Source organism: Poecilia reticulata, chromosome 11, assembly GCF_904066995.2.
Source record: "Poecilia reticulata chromosome 11, P_reticulata-male-v2, whole genome shotgun sequence".
NCBI lineage: Eukaryota > Metazoa > Chordata > Actinopteri > Cyprinodontiformes > Poeciliidae > Poecilia > Poecilia reticulata.
Window position 1 is genome coordinate 267,919 of NC_088840.1, and position 24,507 is coordinate 292,425.

The 24,507-nt window shown below is 39.9% G+C and overlaps 1 protein-coding gene across 13 annotated transcripts in view; it reads right to left on the reverse strand.

Annotated features, from left to right (window-relative positions):
- epb41a (erythrocyte membrane protein band 4.1a) overlaps positions 1 to 24,507 on the reverse strand; it is a 98,555-nt gene that overhangs the window by 68,294 nt on the left and 5,754 nt on the right. For 5 of the 13 annotated variants that reach the window (XM_008421561.3, XM_008421560.3, XM_008421559.3 and 2 more), the window contains exons 1-8: positions 18,264 to 18,370; positions 8,715 to 9,034; positions 6,997 to 7,257; positions 5,584 to 5,688; positions 5,392 to 5,434; positions 5,222 to 5,297; positions 2,139 to 2,357; positions 1,770 to 1,857 (exon numbers count right to left, since the gene is read on the reverse strand). In XM_008421561.3, coding sequence (XP_008419783.3) covers positions 1,770 to 1,857; positions 2,139 to 2,357; positions 5,222 to 5,297; positions 5,392 to 5,434; positions 5,584 to 5,688; positions 6,997 to 7,257; positions 8,715 to 9,034; positions 18,264 to 18,297 — 1,146 coding nt within the window. In that variant the 5' untranslated portion in view covers positions 18,298 to 18,370. Of the gene's footprint in view, positions 1 to 1,769; positions 1,858 to 2,138; positions 2,358 to 5,221; positions 5,298 to 5,391; positions 5,435 to 5,583; positions 5,689 to 6,996; positions 7,258 to 8,714; positions 9,035 to 18,263; positions 18,405 to 24,507 lie in introns of those variants that run through there. The other 8 variants (XM_008421562.3, XM_008421557.3, XM_008421564.3 and 5 more) reach the window with 8 other exon arrangements.

Below are 24,507 nucleotides of genomic sequence, written 5' to 3' on the forward strand. Positions count from 1 at the left end.
CCGCCACACACACACACATATATAATTTCCCATTCAAATGCTCGAAACGAAGCTGGTGAGGCAGCAGCGAGCCTTTGATTGTGCAACCTCTCACTAACTGCAATGGTTGCCATTGGATGGGAGCATGTTCCTCCTATCTGTACAACGCCAGCGAGAAAAGAAGCGGTTTTGAGTAGTACTTCAACATTTTTTCCCTTTGCTGTGGACCATAACACTAAATTAATAATACCTACATTTCCAAGTTTCATTGAATTAACAGAATTACTCTTTTGCGGCAGCGCAGCTATGGATGGCATGTAAAAGCATAGTTTTTTTGCCCTCCAGCGTCCGCATGGAAATTTCCATATATAAACAGCATGCAGTGTCTATATTTGTAAATCTGATTATGATTAAGTTAGTGCCTCACCTGCTATGAACCTCACTGCATGTCACTGCTATATATTGTATCTAATATATACATTAGATGTACTATTATAGCCCATTCTTATAGTTCTGTGTAACCTAAAAGTGGGGGAATGCCTCTTAGTGCTCAATACCACCCATCAGATACTGTTTCCCCTGTGTTAAATTGGGGGAACAGTATATGATGGATGGCTTTTAGCCATCAGGATGCATTGCTGTACTTATGGGTGAATTATGGCCATCAGATATTGTTATAGAGTGTCTGGGCTCTCCCTTAGAGAGAGAGAAGCTCAGTCATACAGTATGGACTAAAGAGTAGGGCCACTGCTCCTCCATGGAGGAGCCAGTTGAAGTAACTTGGGAATCTAGTTAGGATGCCTCCTGGATGCCTCCCTAGTGAGGTGTTCTTGCCACGTCCCATCAGAAGGAGACCCAGAGGAAGACCCAGGACACACTGGAGAGACTATGACGTGGCATGGGAATGTCTTGGGATACCCTAGGAGGAGCTGGCCAAAGTGGCTAGGGGGAAGGAAGCCTGCATGTCCCTACTTAGGTTGCTATCCCCGCGACCCGTGTGGATGGATGGATGGATGGATGGATGGATGGATGGATGGATGGATGGATGGATGGATGGATGGATGGAGAAACATCAGGAGTTGAATAAAGCTGCTCTGATGGACTTTTTTTGGTGTCCTTAAGATGGGAAATGGCATAGGGAAGGCATTATATTGAGCCATGTGACAGATGAAGTATACAAATGTTGTGGAGTCATTGCACTAAGAAGCGGGAGCAATGGTGAGATCAGAGTGTGGGAATACCATTTTTGGGAGAAAAATTTTAAACAAACTTGCAACGGGAACCTCTGAGTGCAAAGGTGACATCCTAGAAGTCCATGCTGTTTTGAAGTTGTGATGAGGTCTGCTGGTAAAGGTGTGTGATGGCTGAGCAAAAGGAGTTGCAAAGAGGTGTACCGGAGAGTCGTGGTCTTGGTGTTGGATGGAAGACACTACAGAAAGGCTAAGAGGCAAACCGAAGACAGGAACTGTATCATCGGTTATAGGTTGGGCGATTGTTTCAAGGTAGTCTCGATGGAGTGAGACAGCAGGGAGAGCAAAACATGCCAGGTAAGCTAGCTATGCACAAACGTGGCAGGAAAAACCTCACCATATTAGCCAATAACTAGACTGAGGTAAAATCCAGAAGTAATGTAGCTTGAGAAAACACCAAAAACAGTTAGGAAAGCAACACCAGTAATGTTAAACAAACTTTTGTCAATCTTAATCAGATGGGGAAGCGGCATCTGAAATTGTATGACCTGTACATGAATGTTGGGGAAACTGAGACTGAAAAGCCCACTTTCAGCTCACCTTAGCCTGGTGAAGGTCCACCCCATACATGGAGAGTTTTTTGGCATTCTCCAAAAACATCAGGTCTGCCTGAGCTGGACACATTATCCTGCCAAAAGAAAGAAATAGAAATGTAACAATTTATGCATTGAAAAATAGTAAAAACAAAATATATCTTTCTACATCATTAATGAATGAGTCATTCATTAATGATGTGCTGCATTGTGTTAGATACACTGCAGAAATCAAAGAACAGCGTTGAACAATACTATTAAAGTGCCTCAGATAATAAAATGCAGTCAAACCATTAAAAAAACATGGAAATAAATTAGATAATTTGGGAATGTAAAAATCATTTCCATCACTGGTTGACTTAGACCGTAATCTCACCTATATGTATGATGCAGCTCCATCATTTTGTCCTCCAGCTCCTTTGTCTGACCTGAGGCCATTTTCATCTCCTTAGCATAATCATTGCCGTGCACCTCAGGGTCATACTCACCCAGCTCTGATTGCAAGGCATAGGAACCTAGCAGAGCCAGGGTAACAAATGAGCAAGGAAGACGTCCCTGTAGAATATCTTTCCGCAGCTGTAGACACAGGTAGTACCTTTAATGTACAAAACAGAAATAATTCAACAGTTACAATTTTTCAGGGAAAATTGAAATGGGCTTTTAATGGAAGTCTGAACAGAGCAATTGAGCTGAACATGTTCTACAGAAGGTTCAGTTCAGGGACAAGCTCATCATCATCTCCTGCCCCCACACAAACAGACATCCCACCTTCCTCTGACCCACAGCTTTCCTGTCCATCTTCCACCTCAGTCATAGACTCTTCTGCTCCAAAAGTTTGTCTTATGGAAGCAGAATCAGGACCAAATCAGGAGATCCTACATCATTTGGTTCCAATACCAAAGGAAACTCACCCATCAGTCATCACCTACTGATCAATGACCTGACATCCCACATCATGAAGGTCTTGGAGATACTCCTGTTGGCCCACTTGAGTAGGCAATTAAGCACATATCAAGACATCCCTCCAAATTGCCATGGATTTGGAGTTGAAGACACTATCCTACACTGCTTCAGCAAAACCCACTGTCATCTGGACAAAGCAGGTAGCACCATGAGAATCATGTTATTTGATTTCTCCAGTGTATCTCACACAATGCAGCCTGATCTGCTCTGTGAGAAACTCCAGAAGAAACAGGAGGAGGCCTCAACAATCGCCTTGATCTATGTATGACTACCTAACAAACAGACCACAGTTTGTGAGACTGAAGGACTGTGTGTCTAACCAGGTGGTCAGCATCACAAGAGCACCGCAGGGAACTATACTCTCACTATTCTTTTCACTCTATACATTTCACACTTCCAGCACAAATCCGACTTCTGTCATCTACAGAAATATTCAGATGACTGCAGTTGTTGGGTGTATCAGAGATGGACAAGAAGCTGAGTATGTGGGAACAATCATCTCATCTTGAATGTGAACAAAACAAAGGAGATGATGGCAGATATCAGGAGAAACAGGGTTAGATCAAATCCTGTTTCCAGCATGGGAGAAGAAATGGAGGTTGTTGAAGAATATAAATACCTCGGTGTTCATCTCAACAATAATCTGAACTGGAGACGCAACAGTGAAGGGTCTATAAGAAGAGACAGAGCAGACTAGACTTCCTGAGGAAGCTGAGATCCTTCACAGTTTGCAGCAAGATGTTTCAGATCTTCTATAAGTCTGTTGTTGAGAGTTTTATCTCTTCTGCTGTCATCTATTGAGGCAGCAGCATCAGGAATCTAAAAAGGCGCAACAGCCTGATAAAGAAGGCTGGTTCTGTTCTGGTTCTGTTCTGGAACGACTGTGGAACCTCTGAGATGACAATGCAAAAAAGGATTTGTCGTAAAATCAAGAAAATTGTGGAGAACGCTGAGTCTCTTCATGACACTCTTAGGAAAACAGTGTCTTCAGTCAGAGGCTTTTTCAAAGTCACTGTAATACAATCCGCAGATCTTGGCAGATCTTTCCTGCCAACAGTCATCACTATCTACAATAATTCTTTGAAGAATTCAAATTCATATGAGTTACAATGACATTTAACTTTATTTTGTAGTAGCAAAGTAGTTTTGAATTTGAAATGTCTGAAAGGGATTGTTGAAACTGATTCCAAATTGAATAAAATTAATCTTTCCCCAATTCTACACACAAATACTCCATGATGACAATGTGATTTTTTATTTATTTATGTAAATTTATTAAAAACAGAAACCAAGAAATCAAATGTACATAAGTATTCACAGGTTTAATGCTTCTTTGATCGGCTTTTGGCAGCAATTCATGCCTCAAGTCTTTTTGAATCCAATGCCACAAGCATAGCTCAGCTATCTTTAGGCAGTTTCACCCATTCTTCTTTGCAGTTTTTCTCCAGTTCCATCAAGTTGGATGAGGTGTGTGTGTAGACATGTTCAGATATCTCCAGAGATGTTTAATTGGATTCAAGCCTGGACTCTAGCTTGGCCACCCCATGACTTTCAGACTGGTGTTTGAGCCATTCCTTTCAGACCTTGGCCATATGCTTTGGGTCTTTGTCTTGCTGACAAATAAATCATCGTCCCAGTCCAGAACGATGAGGTTGTTATACAGTATGTCTCTTTACATCACTGCTTTCATTTTTCCCTCTATCAATAAGAACAACCATAAAAACATGTAGAGCCATATAGTGTCCCTATAAGTATTTCTGCAACTAGTTCCAAGAAGATGAAGCAGAAAACTGAAAAGATTTATTTCCAAGTTCGGTTCTGAGTATAGGCAAATAGATTGAAGAAATTTTCCGCAAAAGAAAACTCATCTGTTCCTCCAAATTTGAGATTAAGAGCCCAAAAGCAATGGCTCTCAATCACACTTGGACATAATTAGAAGTTTTTGCAAAACATATACTTCTAGAAGTAGTTTTACTGTACTTTTTGCTTCCACTTGAGCAATGCTATTTTAAAGAGTATATACCATGTTTTTAAATCCTCGCTTTTTACATGTAAATCATTCACTTATGGTCCATATAAAATGGAACTGCAATGCTTTGATCTGAATTCCTTGTGATTGTAGGTGCCACAGACTCATTGTTTACCCCTGTTCTGAGGTTTGTGTAAGATATTTGTTTGTGTAAGACTAAACAAACGGAAAATTAATACAAGCTCATAATCAAAGATTAATCTAACAGTTCTACTGTAAATGATAACTGATATTTCCACAACATGAACATATCTTGTCATAGCTGTCTTCATAACACATTGCTTGCTGTGCTTTTTTTCAGACATTAATGTTAACGCAACTTTCATTATTTTAAGCGTAGAAATTGAACACTGTTGTGTTCAATTTCACAGCAGTGAAATCACTAACATTTACCTCCTTTAGGGTAAAACTGGTAAGTTTAAATACAATAAAATTACAATTATTAAACAGCATGATGCATGATGTACCTTGTTATGTCCTCTGACAGCTGGGCTGGATCCGGTGGGTAAAATTTCACATTAAAAGTGAAATTATAATTGGCTCCTGAAGAACAAAATCCAGAGTGATTTTGAATAAATATATAATAATGCAATAAAGTCAAAAAAGAATTCGCAATTTATTTGTATATTTAGCTCACCTTGCACCTGCCTACGAATCTCTTTGGTCAAATCCATCCAAGTCTGTCAGAACAAAAGAAGAATGTATGATGTCTATTACATCTCCATGAATACAACAATCTCAGATTCATTTATTCAATAAATTCTTTAAGATGCTCTTTTATATGAATGGAGTAGAAAGAGAATATTAGATTTATGATAAGTGCTCTCACCTTCATAGTGGGGGTCTCCCAGATGGCCAGGCCATAATAGTCTTTTTCCAGAAGGTTAAGGTGATCACAGACTTTCGTGAACAGCTCCTGGCCTTTCACATGTTTCTAACATATTTGCAGACATGGAAAGACAATGAAGTTCACTCTCACATAGTGAACTTCATTGTCACTATGAAGTTCAATGAAGAATTTGTTGATCTCATTAACAAATTAGATTTTGTGTACTGCAAAGCACTAATAAGACTTCATCAAGAGAAAGAAATATTTTTAATTTAATCAGAAGAGTTTAAATTTAAACAAAAATTTTGCCTCAATTTTTGCCAGATATGCTTTACTTACCTGGGTGTATATCTGTGCTTTGCACTACTTGTTATGAATCACACTGGGACATTAAGGGACATCCAATTTGTGATGGAAAGGAGAGGATGTGACCTCATAGAGTAGTTTTCAGCTATTTTTGTGCAAATATACTGTATGCTGTTATAGAGTTCCAAGTCAAAAGTAACCAAACAGGAGGAGGGTCTTAGTGCTGTCAAAAAATACTGCTCAATGTACTAATAGTGGAGAAAACAACTACGGAAAACTATTTATCCAGCATCATGGGTGGCCATGCTAACTAGCCTTAGTTTGTGAACTAACTTTACCATAGCAGAGAGCACGTGGGTGGTGGAGTTGTGATGGTAGTGATGGTAGGGTGGTAGTGATTGACAGCACCAAAACCCTCCTCCTTGCTACGGGGACTGAGGGGTGTATTTCTGCAGATTTTTATATTTTTTTTCCACAGATTGTGTTATATCATGGTCCGTTTAAGAAACATGTAAAAAAAAAGTAATTATTTTATAAAAGTGACTTACTGCAGCTTTAAATCTTGGTGTTCTCTAGTAGTAATTATCTAAGTCAATTCTCAAAAAGACATTTTTTATTTTTAAAAACATTATTTTAGTTTTTATGTTTTTACAGTTTAGACACGACATCATTAAAAATCAGTGCTGCTCACATTCCTAATGCTATTTGGTGTACCCAGAATTAAGTCACTGAAGTGAGGGGGTGCAAACTGTTAGCTGTTGTACTATTGTGCCCTGAACGTTTTACGTTTTCTTATTTATACAAGGTTTAGACAGCATATGTTTAGAAATGTCAGAGAACAGCATGACAGCCTTTCTGCACTGCAGAATAACCCAACTAACAGAGATAAAGCATTTTTTACATGGATAAGTTTAAACCAGTGACTACAGCACCACGTACGTTTCTATACAGTTATTGGGATACAGTCTGATTTTGGACCAACACAGATGGTGTCACCAGTTTTCTGACTAATTTATTTTTTTATAGTAAATAAAGTATGATTGTCAAAAGCAACAACAGCAACAACAATCTTTACACTTTGCTTAAAAATAGGGAAAAAATCCTTACATCCAACTCGCACTCAAACAGAGCGTCATCCAGCAGTGTGACTTTGATCTGCAGTGTCTTTGGTCGGCGTGGAGCTCTGGGAGTCTTGGCCTCCTCCTCTGTTGTCTTCTCCTTATCTTCCTTACCCCTTCTTTCAGAACCAAATTCCTTTTCTTTGTCATCCTCCTTGTCCAGAACCACTGCCTCTCCCTTTTGGTCATTCTTCTCCTTCACCTTTCCAGTCATGTCCTCAGCTGCATCTTTCTTTTCTGCCTGAAGAGCCTGACAAATTAATTTGAATAATGATACCACACTGTTCTAAATTCTTTAAGAATTTGTTTGGACAGTAGGCAGCTTTATAGGTTTCTTTAGGGCTGAGTTAAACTAAACTAATGAAGTGGAATGGGTGAACATATATATACAATTAAGCTTATGGCTAGGGTTAGGGTTATGCATACTTCATCCAAGCAGTATGTTTCTTCTGGAATAAATGATGTAACTGGAAGTTACAGAAAGAAAGAGGGTCAAATTAATGTTTTACCATTAAAGAACTATATTTAAAAAATCTGTTTTAGTCAGTTTCATAAACATTTGTTTATTTTGGCAGAAACGTATACTATCACATTTTCTGAAGGAGCCAGATAACAATGAATTTAGCTAATAAATCAGAAAAACAGAAATTCATTTTACTCATACCACAGAAACTTAAAGTGCTGTATAAGTTTTGTTTTATGACAGTTAAATGTTTCAGATCAAATTAATTTTATGTTTTGACAAAAAAAATCTATGTAAAAACAAAATACAAATTTTATCACAGGGCCAAAAAGATATCCAAACCAAACTGGTCCTACATAAAAAAGGAAATTACTCCTAAACCTAATAAGTGGTCGTGCCACTCTTGGCAGACACGGCAGACATCAACACTTCATGTGTATTAATTCTGCCACACTGCATGGTTTTAATATAAGTGGGCAGTTGCCACTACATTTGAACTAGAGTCCAGATCCAAAACCCTCTTTTGTTTTTCAAAGATGGATGTTTGCCACACTATATTTAGTGTATATTTAAGCTATTAAAGTTGAAAATCTTTTCCTTCAGAGTTTTCTGCTAGAGAGCAGAATTCATGGATCTGTCACAAGATCCTGAAGCAGCTAAGCAGAACCACACCATGTTTGAAAAACTATAAAACATCAGGCCACTAGTCTGATGTTTTCCTGAAATTCTTTAAGAAAAACAGAACACAAACAAATTCTCCAAAAATTCTAAATTTGTCCTATCAGTCCACAGAATATTTTCTAAAACACCTGTGCTGTTTTATGGAGCCGTAAAACCTTTATGAAACCTTTATTTAAATTTTTGATCACCATTAATTCTGACCTTTCAATTCCCCTAGAAATCACATATTTTGTCCAATCTGGTTCTTTTTATTATTGAGTCATGTAACAATGTTCAACAGAGATAGAGGAGGCATAAGCTGCTTTAAATGTTATTCTGGATTCTTTGTGTGACATCTTGAATGAGTTATGAGTTATGAGTATAGGTTCAACCCTGTTCAATACTGTCTGCATAGTGACAATGAAACCCTCAAATTTTGTTCATAATTTTACAAGGGTAAGGCTGGTTGGAGTAGAACCATTTGATCAAGGAGCTAAATTATTATAAAAATCTGCTTTATGCCTTATATTAAAATGTAAGATCTAAAACATCTGTAAGAGAGTAAATGCATTTTCACAGCTTACCTGAACTTCTGCACTGCTGACTGAATGTTGGTCTAAGGCAACCTCTCCCTCTATTTTCAATTCAGGTTCAGGATCAGCAATAGGAGCTTTAGCTTCATCTTCCTCATCCTCTCTCTGTCCCCCCTCACTGTCATACTGTGAACGCCGTTTAAGGAGGGAAGAGAAGAGGCGAGAGAGACCACGGCTGGTAGAATTTTGATTTTGAGGCTGGAGGTTGTCATCCTCATGAGAATGCAGCTGAGGATCTTGGCCGGCTTCTTCCTGCTGCTGTTTTGGCTTTTTCTGGTGACTTTCCACTTCATCTGTGGTCATGGCAACAGCTGTTAAATTACATAAAAAAGACTAAGTATGAAATTAAAACCAACAATGTAAATATTTATAAGATAAAACATAAACAGAAATTGATTAAAATTAGTTTACATCACTTTTACAGACATCTTCTAAACTCATACAGGAGTGATCTAAACTTTCTTTCAAGTCTTAATAATTACTCCTGTCAAGCTGTTGTGTGGATGAGCCAGGTGATTGGTGCTGTGACATCGTTGTAGCTCCTAAGAAGAACACAGATCATCTGTGTGGACATGGCACCCTTAAATGAGTCAGTACTTTAAATAAGTCAGTATGTGGTGAGAGACACATCCTTCCCTCTGAGGACCAGACGTTAAGCAAGTTAGCAGGCACTCAGAATCTTTCAAAACTTGATGGAATTATGGGCTTCTGGCAAGTACCACTGTCCAAAGAGATGGCCCTCTTCACCACATGAGTTATTTAGTTATTCCTACTAACATTAGAAACTCAGTTTTGGAAAATAATACATGAAGGCTATTTGGGTGTGGCTAAATGCAGACAACTTTTCTTAAATAAAATGTTATATCAAACCTATTTTGTCATTTTTAAACTTTTGTACACAGTTTACCCATGATCTGCCAATAAGTGTTTAACACCAGTGAAGAAACTTTTAGTGGTATGTTATGATGCAGACCTAAAAATGTACATAAATCCTTAGCTTTCATTCAATATAAAATCAACCCAAATCTGCAAGCAGAACCACGTTCAGATGATGGTTGAATCAACATTTATTCCTGACTGATTCAATGTAGAATCAACACAAATATGCATGCAGATCCACAGTCAAATGTGTTGAATCAACATTGAATGAATGTAAAATAAACAGAAATATGTGTGCAGAACCATGTTCAGATGGTTGAATCAATGTTGTTTCCTAACTGATTCAATGCAATAAACACAAATATGCATGTAAATTGACATACAAATGATAGTTGAATCAACATACAAGTGACTGACCACTTTCAATGTTGATTCAATGTTTCTGGCCGACATTGATTCAATGTTGTTTCAATCATTCTGTGCTATCTGGGATAATATTACAGGAAGCTCATTCAAAGCATGAACACAGCAACTTTTGGTCTAATAAAATGGAAGATGAAGCTTATTTTTGTCATAACTCCTTAAGATCAACAGGGGTTGCTATTCTTCTAAATAGTAAAATTAACTTCCAGGATCAGACAATTTAAAGTAAAATGGCCGAAAATGGTCACTGGTTATTCCTCACTGTCTGTTCGGATACAGTCATACTTATTTTGTTTATATATATATATATATACACACACACACTGCTCAAAAAAATAAAGGGAACACTCAAATAACACATCCTAGGTCTGAATGAATGAAATATTCTCATTGAAAACTTTGTTCTGTACAAAGTTGAATGTGCTGACAACAAAATCACACAAAAATCATCAATGGAAATCAAATTTATTAACCAACGGAGGCCTGGATTTGGAGCCACACACAAAATCAAAGTGAAAACACACTACAGGCTGATCCAACTTTAATGTAATGTCCTTAAAACAAGTCAAAATGAGGCTCAGTATTGTGTGTGGCCTCCACGTGCCTGTATGACCTCCCTACAACTCCTGGACATGCTCCTGATGAGGTGGCGGATGGTCACCTCGTCTGGGAAGGATCTCCTCCCAGACCTGGACTAAAGCATCCGCCAATTCCTGGACAGTCTGTGGTGCAACGTGACGTTGGTGGATGGAGCGAGACATGATGTCCCAGATGTGCTCAATCAGATTCAGGTCTGGGGAACGGGCGGGCCAGTCCATAGCTTCAATGCCTTCATCTTGCAGGAGCTGCTGACACACTCCAGCCACATGAGGTCTAGCATTGTCCTGCATTAGGAGGAACCCAGGGCCAACCGCACCAGCATATGGTCTCACAAGGGGTCTGAGGATCTCATCTCGGTACCTAATGGCAGTCAGGCTACCTCTGGTGAGCACATGGAGGGCTGTGCGGCCCTCCAAAGAAATGCCACCCCACACCATTACTGACCCACTGCCAAACCGCTCATGCTGAAGGATGTTGCAGGCAGCAGACCGCTCTCCACGGCGTCTCCAGACTCTGTCACGTCTGTCACATGTGCTCAGTGTGAACCTGCTTTCATCTGTGAAGAGCAAAAGGCGCCAGTGGCGAATTTGCCAATCCTGGTGTTCTCTGGCAAATGCCAAGCATCCTGCACGGTGTTGGGCTGTGAGCACAACCCCCATCTGTGGACGTCGGGCCCTCATACCATCCTCATGGAGTCGGTTTCTAACCGTTTGTGCAGACACATGCACATTTGTGGCCTGCTGGAGGTCATTTTGCAGGGCTCTGGCAGTGATCCTCCTGTTCCTTATTGCACAAAGGCGGAGGTAGCAGTTCTGCTGCTGGGTTGTTGCCCTCCTACGGCCTCTTCCACGTCTCCTGGTGTACTGGCCTGTCTCCTGGTAGCGCCTCCAGTATCTGGACACTACGCTGACAGACACAGCAAACCTTCTTGCCACAGCTCGCATTGATGTGCCATCCTGGATGAGCTGCACTACCTGAGCCACTTGTGTGGGTTGTAGAGTCCGTCTCATGCTACCACGAGTGTGAAAGCACCACCAACATTCAAAACTGACCAAAACATCAGCCAGACAGCATAGGTACTGAGAAGTGGTCTGTGGTCCCCACCTGCAGAACCTCTCCTTTATTGAGTGTGTCTTGCTAATTGCCAATAATTTCCATCTGTTGTCTATTCCATTTGCACAACAGCAGGGGAAATTGATTGTCAATCAGTGTTGCTTCCTAAGTGGACAGTTTGATTTCACAGAAGTTTGATTTACTTGGAGTTATATTGTGCTCTTTAAGTGTTCCCTTTATTTTTTTGAGCAGTGTATATAGTTCAGGAAAAATTATTATTTTTAGTGTTTAATATAGTTTAATCTTTTTTGAACAAATTTCTTAATTTTGAACAGGTTTCTGTTAGTGATTTAAACCTGAAAACTATTGCTGGGTAAGTATTGAAATAATGGAAAAGTAAAATAGAGATCTGCAGGAGAGTTTCTGCTCAGACTCCTGGGGTCTTATCATTAAAGACAGGAGGTCATAAATTAACATATGCAGGAAGGTGGAGGACAGTATCACTTGAATTACTGTGAGAAAGGGAACTTTGGTCGGTTCACGTAACCAGGATGAGAAGTCTTCCAAAACTAACATCTGACATGGTGCAAAAAACTGAATATAACATAAAATGTTTTAAATCACTTACATTTAATTTGTAAGACATTTTTCTTAGTTATTAATAACATGCTTTGACTGAAAATTGTATTATCTAGTTCTAGAATCATTAATTTAGTCGACGATGAATGTATTTGAAATTGTATTATCTGAATCAAATGGAAATTGTGTGATGAAAATATTTTGTTATCTATCAGGAATATTCTATCAGGAAATCACATGTATTATTAGTCATTTCCATGAAATCAGTGTCAAAAGGTCTTGAAACAATATTATCGTTTATCGCAATAATTTTTTAGACAATTAAACGTCCAGCAAAATTTGTTATTGTAACAGGCCTAGGTGCGCCTTATAGTGTGGAAAACACGGTATATATATATATATATATATATAGTTACAATAATCTAAACCAGAACAAATTATTGCTAGAGAAACTAATTATTTTGTTCTTGTTTATGTATGCACATTTTCTCTGTCCTACTGATTGATTGTGTTCTTATTTTTGAAAATCTGTTTGACATAAGTAAACTAAATCAAAGTTATAGATCAGATGTTGATCTAAATATGGATCTAGATTATAAAACTAGAAATTAATTATTGCTCTGTGATTTAATTACAAATTTGGTCAGAATTGTTCAACACAGAAGAAAAATGCAGTGATATTTTCGAGCTCTGCTTTGCACATCTGTATTTCTAGCTGCATGTTGGTTTACGTTAAGAGTCTTGACACTGAGTTTAAGCTCTAAAAGCGGCTTTAAAATTAATCTGGCAGTGTGTGGGATTAAAGGCTGTTGTGTGCAGATGTGGAGGCTAGATGAAGCCGGCTGTCTCTTAGTCTGTACTTTGTGATTCCCCAGGTTTGCACCTCTCCTTCCCCTTGACCTTTCTAGGCACTACATACTGACTGAAGTACTAAGTTCTAAAACATTCTATACCAAGTACTTGTGTTAAGAAAGGCCAGTGAAGGCCACCGTTTACTACACCTCATGACACAAGTTGTCTTATCAATTTGTATTCAGTGTATTGACTCACTTAATTTTTAACCTTTAAGGTCTGATTAGGTTCAACATATTTTCGTCCTAACTATCATCATTAAGCAAAACAGTGCTGTTGTTGTGTTAGTTACTACCTCACTAGATTACTCATGGTTTTCTAACCAGGATTCAGGTCAGTCAGTCTACTGTGTGTATTTCTCACACAAAGAAAAACTGATCCTACCAGAAGTGCATATACATATGTTGTAAACATCTCAAATAAACAGTGTCTGCAGTGAAAGTAAAATAAGGTAAACTGCATTAAATGAATATGATTGCCAAATAACTATGTTGAAAATAGTAGTCATTTCCAACCATTAATAAAATGGTTGGTTTCCTTTTTTTTTTTTAATTTTGCATCCCAAGTATTGAGACCTATTTTTTAAAGGAATATATATTTTTAAAAAATATTAATTTTATTATATATTCAAAAACCAACTAGTGTCAATACGATTGATAAATATCGGAACGACAATATCCTCTACAATAAATTCACATTTCTTTGCCTTCTATTTCTCATTTGTGTTTCCAGTAGTTGGTGACTCTCGACTCTTGATGTGGGTATTTACTGCAGGGAGACTTCATCCAACAGGCGGAAAGACTTACTGGCATGCAAATTGCAATTTGCAATAAAATAGCCAACAATTGTGCTCTAATAATAATAATAATATTAATAATAATCCTTATTGTCATTATAGAAACCATGCAATAAAATTACATGGATTATAATGAAATTGGACAGACTGTAGACAGTCCTTTGAAAACAGATACCGTGATGACTATCCAGTCCTGTTGTCAAGTCAATTTTGTTTCCAAAGCTTTATCTTCATTCATTTTCTTTTGCTCAACATAGCAAACCTGCCGCTTGCAAGCACTTTTACCCAGCCACAGCCCCCAACATTATAATATGCTTTGGAATGTGATGTCATTGTTGTGTATATAGTCTGTGGCGCGGTGGCTGATGGGATAATACTGACATCTTGAAGGCCATAAACATAATGGACGGAAACCAAACTTTCCTGGCGATTTTTAAAAAATCTAAGTAAGTTTAGCAATGGTACGAAGTTGTTGCGACATTGGATGTAATGTGGTGGAGATGGCAAAAATGGTATTGCCGATCAAACCAGCGATCGGCAATACCGATTGGTGGATCGCTGGTTCGATTTCAAATCTGCCCGGCCTTCTTGTTTGATCCCTGGGAAAGACACTTCACCCATGATACTTGTCTGATGACCATCTGACCAACAAAAAATTGCAGCCTCGCTTCAGTCAGCCTACCCAAGGGCAGCTGTAGCTACAATCCATCAGATACATAGACAGAAGGATACCATGTCATGACTATGTCATGACACCCTTGATCAGAAGGCTGTTAGCAATCAGTAGCACACTGCTGGCGGATGTTCAGTGTCCTATGGAGCAGAAAGCTGAGGTTGTTGTTTCTCTCTTCTCCGGTGGGTGGCGCAGGTTGCTACAATTGATAGTGGCCACACTGGCACACCCGCTAGAACAGTGTTTCTCAACTCTGGTCCTCACCGCCCCCCTGCTCTGCATGTTTAAGATTTGCCTCTATTCCAGAACAGCTGATTCAAATGATTGCATGACCATCAAGTACTGCAGAAGCCTGTTAATCACCCAGAGATACAATTCAGGTGTGTGGCAGAAGGGAAACACTTAAAACATGCAGGACAAAGGGGTGGTGAGGACCAGATTTGAGAAACACTGCACTAGAAGGAAACAAATGCATTCAGTACAACACTTTCATTCTATTGGCTGAGAGGTTGCCAGTTGACAGTGCTTTTTTGTTCCAAAAGCAAGCAGAAAATGTTTTGTAATTAAGCAGAGAGTTTTGCGAGTGGAGATTTGCTCCGAGCAGACAAGGTCTGAGTGCGAGGAGAAATTTTGAGCACAAGCATTACAAGTTTTGAGAAGAAAGATATGAAGTCCTGCTTTCAGACTGAAAATGTGTGCTCTCCAATTTATGGCAGAAAAATTCCCACATCACAGTTCATGCTTAGTTCATAGAAGTGGGTCAACCTTGTTTAGGTTAGGATTATATTTTAGCATAGTCCGAGTTTTCACAGAGTCATCTGGGTTATTCCATTATTGTGAAATAAACTGCTTAAATGTTCTAGTGTTTTACAGTAGCAATACTGATATGTGTTCCGATTGGGGGTTGCATTAACGGAATATTTTCCATATTTGACCTTTTTTTTCTTAAAGACGTAAAAATTTGAAGTGGTCATTTGACAGGTTATAAATAAAGCCCTTACTGGTGCACATGGGCACACATTGCAGACTTTATGCAAAGAGTTAATCGCAGAGGCAACTAAAATCAATCAATAAAAAAAATGCTTTCTGAATATCATCTCATGGACATTGAGCTAAATGTGTCAAAGACCGGGAGCTGACAGCTTATTGAAGAGTTATGCACAGAAAGCTGTGGAGCGCATCTGGTTAAGAAGCGCATTCCAAACCTTTGGTTGAAATGGTGCGTTTAATTTCAGTCTCCAGTACACACGGAAGTGAGAAAACTAAAGAGAATGCAATGTTGTGTTAATCCATTTATAGTCTAAACCAGTTGACCCCAAACCACTGTCCTGCCAATCGGTACTGGTCCGTGGACCAATTAGTACCGGGCCGCACAAGAAATGATTAGATATTTTTGTTTTATGTATTATCTGAGTCTGAATAATCTTTTATTTTGAAACTCCTTTAACCGGATTCTCTCGGTTACGTCTTGCGTGCCAACACTGAGCACACAAGCAGCAAAATGAGTGAGAAACATTTTGGAAAGTTTCTTTGTGAAAGAGAAAAGGTTCAGAGAAGAGACGGGAAAATGGATTTACCCAGTAGGTTATTCCCACATTCCAAGCCCACTCTGCATAATATGTGGCGACCGGCTCGGTAATGAGGCAATGGAGCCTTCAAACTGCTTCGCCACGTCAAGAGACCAATCACCCTGTGCATAAGCAACACTTTGGGTGTCATTGTGTGACGATTTGGGTTTTCTGTGTGTTTATTTAGGTAACTGTGTTCAGTTGAGTCTCTGTGCTTTCCCGTCTACACCTTGATTGCTCCCAGCTGTGTCTCTTGTTCCCTGGTTACCCTCTGTGTATTTAAATCCACCTGAGTCTCTTGTTCCTTGTCGGGTCCTTGTCTATTCTGTCATGTCGTTTCATGGACATTGACATGACTGGTGCATGTCAATGTCCATGACACTAGCAGCAGTGGTAGCAGTCTTTGTCTGCTACCAGACAAAAACAATGACAAAAGGTGAGAAAAGGCTGGGTGCTCAACCAGAGATTGAGCACCCAGCCTTTGCTCACCTGTGCTGCATGGACAAGATGAGAGGAGAGCTTCTGATTCTTAAGTCTGGTTCACACAGCATAATTTGAGAATTGTCGGCCGATTTTCCAAACCTCTGTGACCACACACGAGCCTATAAAAGTACAACAGGTTCGATCGGTTCATGTGTTCAGCCACACAGCAGGAGCAACACACCACACATGAACTGATTTCACTCACAAACATGCCGATTTCTGAAAAAAAACCCCGTAAAACATCCTCCATACCATACGTAAATTTAGAGTAAACAAACATGGATGATGATATAGAAGCAATAGTGATAGTTTGTGGACTATCACTATTGTTTGTTACGTTTTTTTTTTTAAAGACGTAACAAAAAGAAAAGGCATTGGATAAAAGACAGCGGGAGCAGCCGCTGCACTATAGTATGCAGGTGAGATGTTTTTTTGTAGTTAACATTTTTCTTACACTGTCTTTAGATTTTCTGTTCTGTCGTTTCATTTAGTGTCACCAATTAATTATATGATTATGTATTTACTGTTTTGATGTTTACATTGAAAACAATGAGCACAAAATAATGGATAAGTACACTAATTTTAAAATCTTGCCTTGTTAACCAGGCTTTAGTACAAAATAATGTGTTTTACTAGTCACAGCTGCATCGTGGCTAGTGTCAGGGCCAAGCCCTGGCTGAATGAATAAACTTATCGTTGTAACTGTCAGCTTAATGATAGCTGAAAAGTTACCGGGTTTATCAACTGCAGTAGCAATTTTGCTTCAGTTTCTCTCCTTAAAGTTTTTGTTGATATTCCTTGTATGAAATGTTGAATAAACATTCATGTTGTTTCCACATGTTATCTCTGATGTCCACCGGACTCAGTTGTGACATATCAGCTTTTTGTCTGATTGGCTACCTGTCACATTAAACAGGCTACATTCTCGCTCCCAGTCGTGAGCCACAGATGCTGCGATAAAATGGCCAAGACAATCCAACATGGTGAATATGCCCGATTTTAGATCGTAGCGGTCCTGACGTTCTACTGACTGGATCCGATCAGTCGTAACACACCAGGATGATCAGTTCCAATTATTGCGAGTGACAATCTTAGAACTCAGAATGTTCTAAAATTGTTGTAAGGGAAAATCGGGCCCAAAAATGTAAAATTGTGCCACGTCAACTAGGCATTAGACGCCACACCAACATGCAGAAGCCTTGTCTGACGGTTCACCCCCTGGGTCACATTAAAACTGTCAAGTTTGGACCGGTCCATGATGATAAAGAGGTTGGGGACCACTGGTCTAAACAGAGGAGCAGTTAATTAGACCTTAACATCCGCAGTGCGCTGCACAACTAATGTGGACGTGACTAAACATATTTAGTTTGTAGTAATGGTCTGTACATTCATTACAGTAATCAACTGTTCCACAGACAGATCACAATTTTAAAAAATAAGCAGCTGATAATAAGCTGATTGCAATTTTCTGGCTGATCACTGATCTTAAAAAAACCTCAATTGCTGATTTTGTGTGTGTGTGTGTGTGTGTGTGTGCAAAATATAGTGAATAAAGTTGTTATACTTAGTGATACTTAGTGACAACCTGGTTGTCACTAAGTTGGCAACCATGGGGTGACTAATGTAAAACTTACATGGGCAGATGACCTGGTGGGTGGGACTGTCCATCAGCCCTTTCTTATGGTGGGCAGTGGCTGATTTTTGTGACCTTGTAGGTAGATAAGGTTGGTGGACCAAGCGCTGACCACCCAAACAGAAGGAAATTATATAAAAATTCCCTTCTCACCCTCCGCGAGTGGTTTCTTACATCCTCTGAGCTCGGGTCCTCTACCAGAGGCCTGGGAGCTTGAGGTTCTCCTCCAGTATCTTGGCTGTGCCTAGAACTGCACATTTCTGGACTGAGATGTCTGATGTTGTTCCTGGGATCTGTTTGAGCCACTGCTCCAGTTTGGGGAGCAGTGGCCTCGAAGGCCCCGATGACCACAGGCACCACTGTGGTCTTCATCTTCCAGGCCTTTCCCAGTTCCTCTCTGAGGTCCTGGTATTTCTCCAGTTTCTCGTTCTCCTTTTTCTTGATGTTGGTATTGCTACATCCACCACAACGGCTTTCCTCTGTTGTTAATCCACCACCACAATGTCCGGTTGGTTCTCCACACCATTTTGTCTGTCTGGATCTGGAAGTCCCACAGAATCTTAGCTCGGTCATTCTCCACCACCTTTGGGGGTTTTTCCCCACTTTGATCTCGGGGCTTCCAGTCCATATTCTGCACAGATGTTCCTGTACACTATGCCCGCCACTTGGTTATGTCGTTCCATGTATGCTTTCCCTGCCAGCATCTTGCACCCTGCTGTTATGTGCTGGTCTGTCTCAGGGGCCTCCTTGCACAACCTATCAAGGTATAGGTCTTGTCTGGTGTGGTAGATCTGAGCCTCTATTGCTCTGGTGTTTAGGGCCTGTTCCTGTGCAGCCAGGATGAGAGCCTCTGTGCTGTCATTGAGTTCAGCTTTTTCCAGTTATTGGTAGTATTTTCTGATATCAGCCACTTCAGTTATTTGTCGGTGGTACATCCCATGTAGGGGCTTGTCCTCCCATGACGGTACCTCCAGCACCTCGTCCTCTGTTCCCCATTGCCTGAGACATTCGCTGAGCACATCATCCTTTGAGGCTTTGTCCTTGATGTATTTATGTATCTTGGATGTTTCATCGTGGACAGTGGCTCTCACACTCACTAGTCCTCTGCCTCCTTCTCCTCTCAGGGTGCTGGATTTGGGGTGGAACCCTCCATGCATGGTTAGTAGCTTCCGAGTCTTAACATCCGTGGCCTTTATCCGGCTAATTATTCCGGCATGGTATCTGAGATATATATATATATATATGTGTGTGTGTGTGTGTGCATGTTAATGTCCAACTGTAAAACCATAATTAAGTATCTTGGTTCCAGCCCAGGGTCCCACACTCTCCTAAATCTGGCCCTTGGCGAGGTGAGCTCAAAAGCTCCTCCATGGACTGAACCACCAGTCCACTAACTCACCAGCTAATTGGGAACTCAAACTTTATCAGAGCAGACACAGAGTCAGCATGTTGAGACATAAACGCACACACCGCACATAATGCTTTGTTCTCAAAGAAATATCATTCTCATTTTCAGCATTGTGCAGGAGGATAAAGCGGCAACACCATAGACAGTGTATCCGAATTTAGGGACTGCAGCCTTCCAAGGGCCCAGTCTATGTAGAATGGGGCCTTCAAAAGCCACAAATATGCAATGACCAGAAGAAAGAAGCTCTTAATTCAGACAGGCTAGCCTTCAGCTAGCTTTCTGTTTTAGCTGTGTATTGCTACTGACTCCTGTATTATTTTTCCCCTTTTGTAGAAAATGCTGTTCTGGTCCAAAATAATAAAAAAATTCTTAAGTGTGATTATAAAATGCTCAAACATGTGTAGGACATTTCTACAAGAAATAAATATAAGCAAATTATCCATTTTCAAATATAATACTCTCCAGCTCTCAGATAAGGCATTACATTTAAATAAAACTATTATGTTTGAAGGCTAGCCTGAATCAGCAAAACCTATTTTCTCAGGAATAAATTAAATACTTTAGTAAACCAAACATTAACTGCTGGAATTCAGTAACGCCTGCAGCCATACAGCTGTACGCATGATGCATATCTTAGATTTTCCTGTAAGTAAAATTGTTCAACAATTATTGGAATTTTTATCATCTAACCCTCTTTTTGTGGAGGGAAAAAAAAAGTATTTTGTGTAAAAACATCTATGTAGCCCACATCTGCATGAGTCAGTAAGGGTGGGGACATGTCCATCCTAAACCTAAATGTTATTGGTCAGTTTACCTTTGTTTATTTGGCAGGTGGGCAAGCTAAATGTCATTATGCAATGAAACTAGGTAAAACTCAATAGTTTTAACGCTCCCGTACTTCTGAGGCGTCGTGTTATTGTGTGCGCAGTTCTGCCTGGTGGGGTCGCAAGTTTAACAGCCTTTTTTTTGTGTCTTTGGGAACTGAAGAGGGCTGCACAGTGGCACAGTTGGTAGAGCTGTTGCCTTGCAGCAAGAAGGTCCCAGGTTCGATTCCTGGCCCGGGGTCTTTCTGCATGGAGTTTGCATGTTCTCCCTGTGCATGTGTGGGTTCTCTCTGGGTACCTCCCAGAGTCTAAAAACATGACTGCTAGGTCTGTGTTGCCCTGCAACAGACTGGCAACCTGTCCAGGCTGTACCCCGCCTCTCGCCCGGAACGTTAGCTGGAGATCGGCACCAGCACCCATCCCCACCCCACTAAGGTCGGGAGGGAGGGGTGCTGGTGCCATCCATCCATCCAGTGTATAGACAATGGATGGATGGATGGATGGATGATAGGGAACTGAAGAGCCGACCCAGTTGGCCAACCTGAGCGTTGCGCTAAAGGCCCCAACATACTCGGGCACACTTCAGTCCACAGAGGTCCACGCAAGAATAGATTTTTATTACCGTGTACACTTACTCGGTGTCGCACATTAAATTACCCGGTGGAAACAGTGTTCACATTGAACTGGTTTTCATGTGACACCGGGCTGATAAGGTTGAGAATAAGGGTTATGAGTTCAAAGTTGACATCAACATGATAAAAGTCAACATAAAGTTGTCGCAGGGACGTTATATCCACATAAGTGAAAATGGTCAACAGCAACAGGCTTCATATATTCACGCAAATATTGACATGGTGAATTATGCAGAATATAAGAACAAAAACAAGATATCATCCCAGACTTCAGGCAAATACGGGGCATCTGGCCAGCTGACACCTGGCGAGTGTAACCTGGTTGTATTTCTCTTTTGTTATAATTACACAAAATGTCTATTTTTTTTTGTTATTTGTGTAGCAGTATGCCCTGTAGGCTTTGAATGCACCACACAAGTGCCTGAATCTAATTGGTTGGGGAGCTCGCTGGCTGCCTGTATATAAAGGGCCCTCCCTCACCTGGTTGACATGACGTTGTTTTCCTTCCGGTACAGACCTCTGCGTTTGTTGCTGCTGCACGCTAGCTGCAAATTAATGCGTGCGCTCAAACAATGCGCTTAATGACACTGATCGCCGATCAATCGTACCTCTGGCCGCCTGTACAAGCTCCATATTTCCCCCTTCCTGTTAGAGGCACTACATAAAGAGCTCAGTGCCGCTGGCTGTTTGTCCTTGGCCGGCTGTTTGCCTGCTGTTCTGGTTGTCCGCCTGTCATCTGGATAGTCTGTCGGCTGCCTACCTGTCGTCCGTTTACTGGCTTCACGCCCGCCGTCCTGGTTGGCGTAAAACGGGCTCCTATCACTCGTCCAAGTGAGGCTGATAGGTGACCAGCTTGGACTATCCTTCTAGTGCCGTTCTGAGTGGCGTCTGCTACAGTAGATTGGTTCCTCCCAGGACGGACCTTTAATTTGGACTATTGCTGCTTGAGTTGTAGACTGAGTTGTATTTTATTGTCTGTAATTTGAATGTATTTTCCTTTATTTTGACAGGAATGGCCAGCTTGTGGTGTTGGTGGTGGACTTTCTGGGTGGTGGCACTACTTCTGGTTTGGTGCACAATTTTCTTTAGTTTTTGCTGTTTTGTTTGCTGTGTTTTGTTGAGAAAAATTATTATTTTGAGTGTTTAACACAGTTTAAACCTTTTAGAACCAATTTCTTAAGTTTGAACAGGTTTCTGTTAGTGATTTGAAACAAATACTATTGCTGGGTAAGTATTGAAATAGATCTGCAGGAGAGCCTCGGCTCAGACCCCTGGGGTCTTATCATTAAAGACAGGAGGTCATAAATTAACATATGCAGGAAGGTAGAGGACAGTATCACTTGAATTACTGTGAGAAAGGGAACTTTGGTCGGTTCACGTAACCAGGATGAGAAGTCTTCCAGAACTAACATCTGACATGGTGCAAAAACTGAATATAACATAAAATGTTTTAAATCACTAACATTTAATTTGTAAGACATTTTTCTTAGTTATTAATAACATGTTTTGACTAAAAATTCTATTATCTTGTTTTAGAATTAATTTAGTTAATGATGAATGTATTTGAAATTGTATTATTTCTGACTATATTAGAGTCACATGAAAAGGTTTTGTTTAGTATTAGAAAATACTTAGGTTTATGGTGAATTAATGTCTTAATTCTTATTTGTTTCTAATTCCTAATTAGAAACAGGAATTGTACTTCATTATTTTCTGTTTATTATCTATTGCTTTTGGTTTGATATCAGAACTAAACTTTGGAGATGCTGAGTGCAGAAGAACAAATTGGATTTTTGGAGAACTTTTCATTGAATTAAAAGTACAGAATTAAAGGTTTGTTCCTGGCAGAGCAGAAGACAAACCAGAATTTCACAGCTACCTGTGAGGTTCCTGCATCTGTTTCTCTTTGCCCAGATGGCTGTAGAGCCGGATAGTGTTAAGAAAATAAATTTAAAATAAGTTAGTTTTAGAATTTATCATGACTTGATTGAAATACCATAATTATAGTTTTAAAATTTATAACATATTCTGACCTATTGATATATTTTACTGTAGTTAAAGCAGATTGTTTGTCAAGATCTCTGATCTGCTCTTTGTCTGTCTGGAAACAATCAGTAGGAAGTTCTAGCTTTTCACACTGATCTGTGAAAGACATAAACCACCATGAATTCAGAGAGTCTGCTTCCACCTTATTTAACAAAAGGTGTTTGATCTTGCGACCAAACTGCGGGACTTTTTTCTAAATTTTAAAAGGGCCAGAGATGCCTTCCAATTGGTCAAGTAGAGATACGCCTTATTTGAATACATTAAAGAGGAAAACACACCTACAGGTATAAAAGTTTGTGCACAAGGGAAACAATTCGGAAAAAAGCTGATTTATTTTACTTCTGCACCAGCTCTTTCTCCAAGGACGTCCTTGATATTTCTTTGTCTTCTTGTCTCAGGTAACAATGTTTGTATCTGTCTTTCTTTAGTTTCCTGTACTATCTTATATTTTCTTCTGATTGGATTAAATCCTGTAATTCTGTGACGTCAACATGCATTGTTGTGTTTTTGTCCCCGCACGTGGCCACGCGAGAAAACCCGGGATCAAAAGGAAGTATCAGAGCCAGAGTTTTGCTAAATTTACCAGTGATATAAAAATTCTTCCTTAACAGTTTCTTTTTTAGGACACCACCCTGAATTTCACTCCCATTTCTGCGTGGTGCTAGAACTGACTTTTAATGTGTGAGTGATTTTAGACTAGTGTTTTTGATTAAACAAACAATGATGGAATAAATAAAATTGAATTGTGAGATTGTCTCAAGTCTCATCTGTAGCGGGTCTGTGTGCCTTAAAGGTAACTTTTTAGTGGAGTCATTGTAACCAATTTTATCTTTATTAAAAAAAGTGCTTTTAAATGTAAGTTTCCAATTCTTAACACACTGCTCCCGCCACATTTTGCCGTTGTGGTTGGCAGGATTTTTTACAGTTTTGAGGCTGAGACTCTTTCACTATTTTATTGCATTTTGTGACATTTGTGTTCAAGCAGTAAATTTTTTTTGTGGTGTTGAGGACAAACAGCAGCGGTTCATTTGTTTTTTTTGAGCTGGTCATTTGTAGTAATGGAGGAAGAACTACTGGAATTGAAGACCCTGGTTGCTCAATTAAAGGCTGACAATGAGCGTTCACCTTCCACATCTAGCTCCAGTGCCCGGCCGTCTTCAGCTTCTGCACCCCCACTGCCCAAATAACGGACAGGTTTGTGTTTGTCCCACGCAATCGTAAGTGTTCTATGTTCAGGGGACGGATGGGGATTAGTGTGAGCGAGTGGGTTGAGGAGGTTCAGGCGTGTATGTGGGCACAAAATTTGTCAGCAGTAGATCAGGCCTTCTTTTTGTA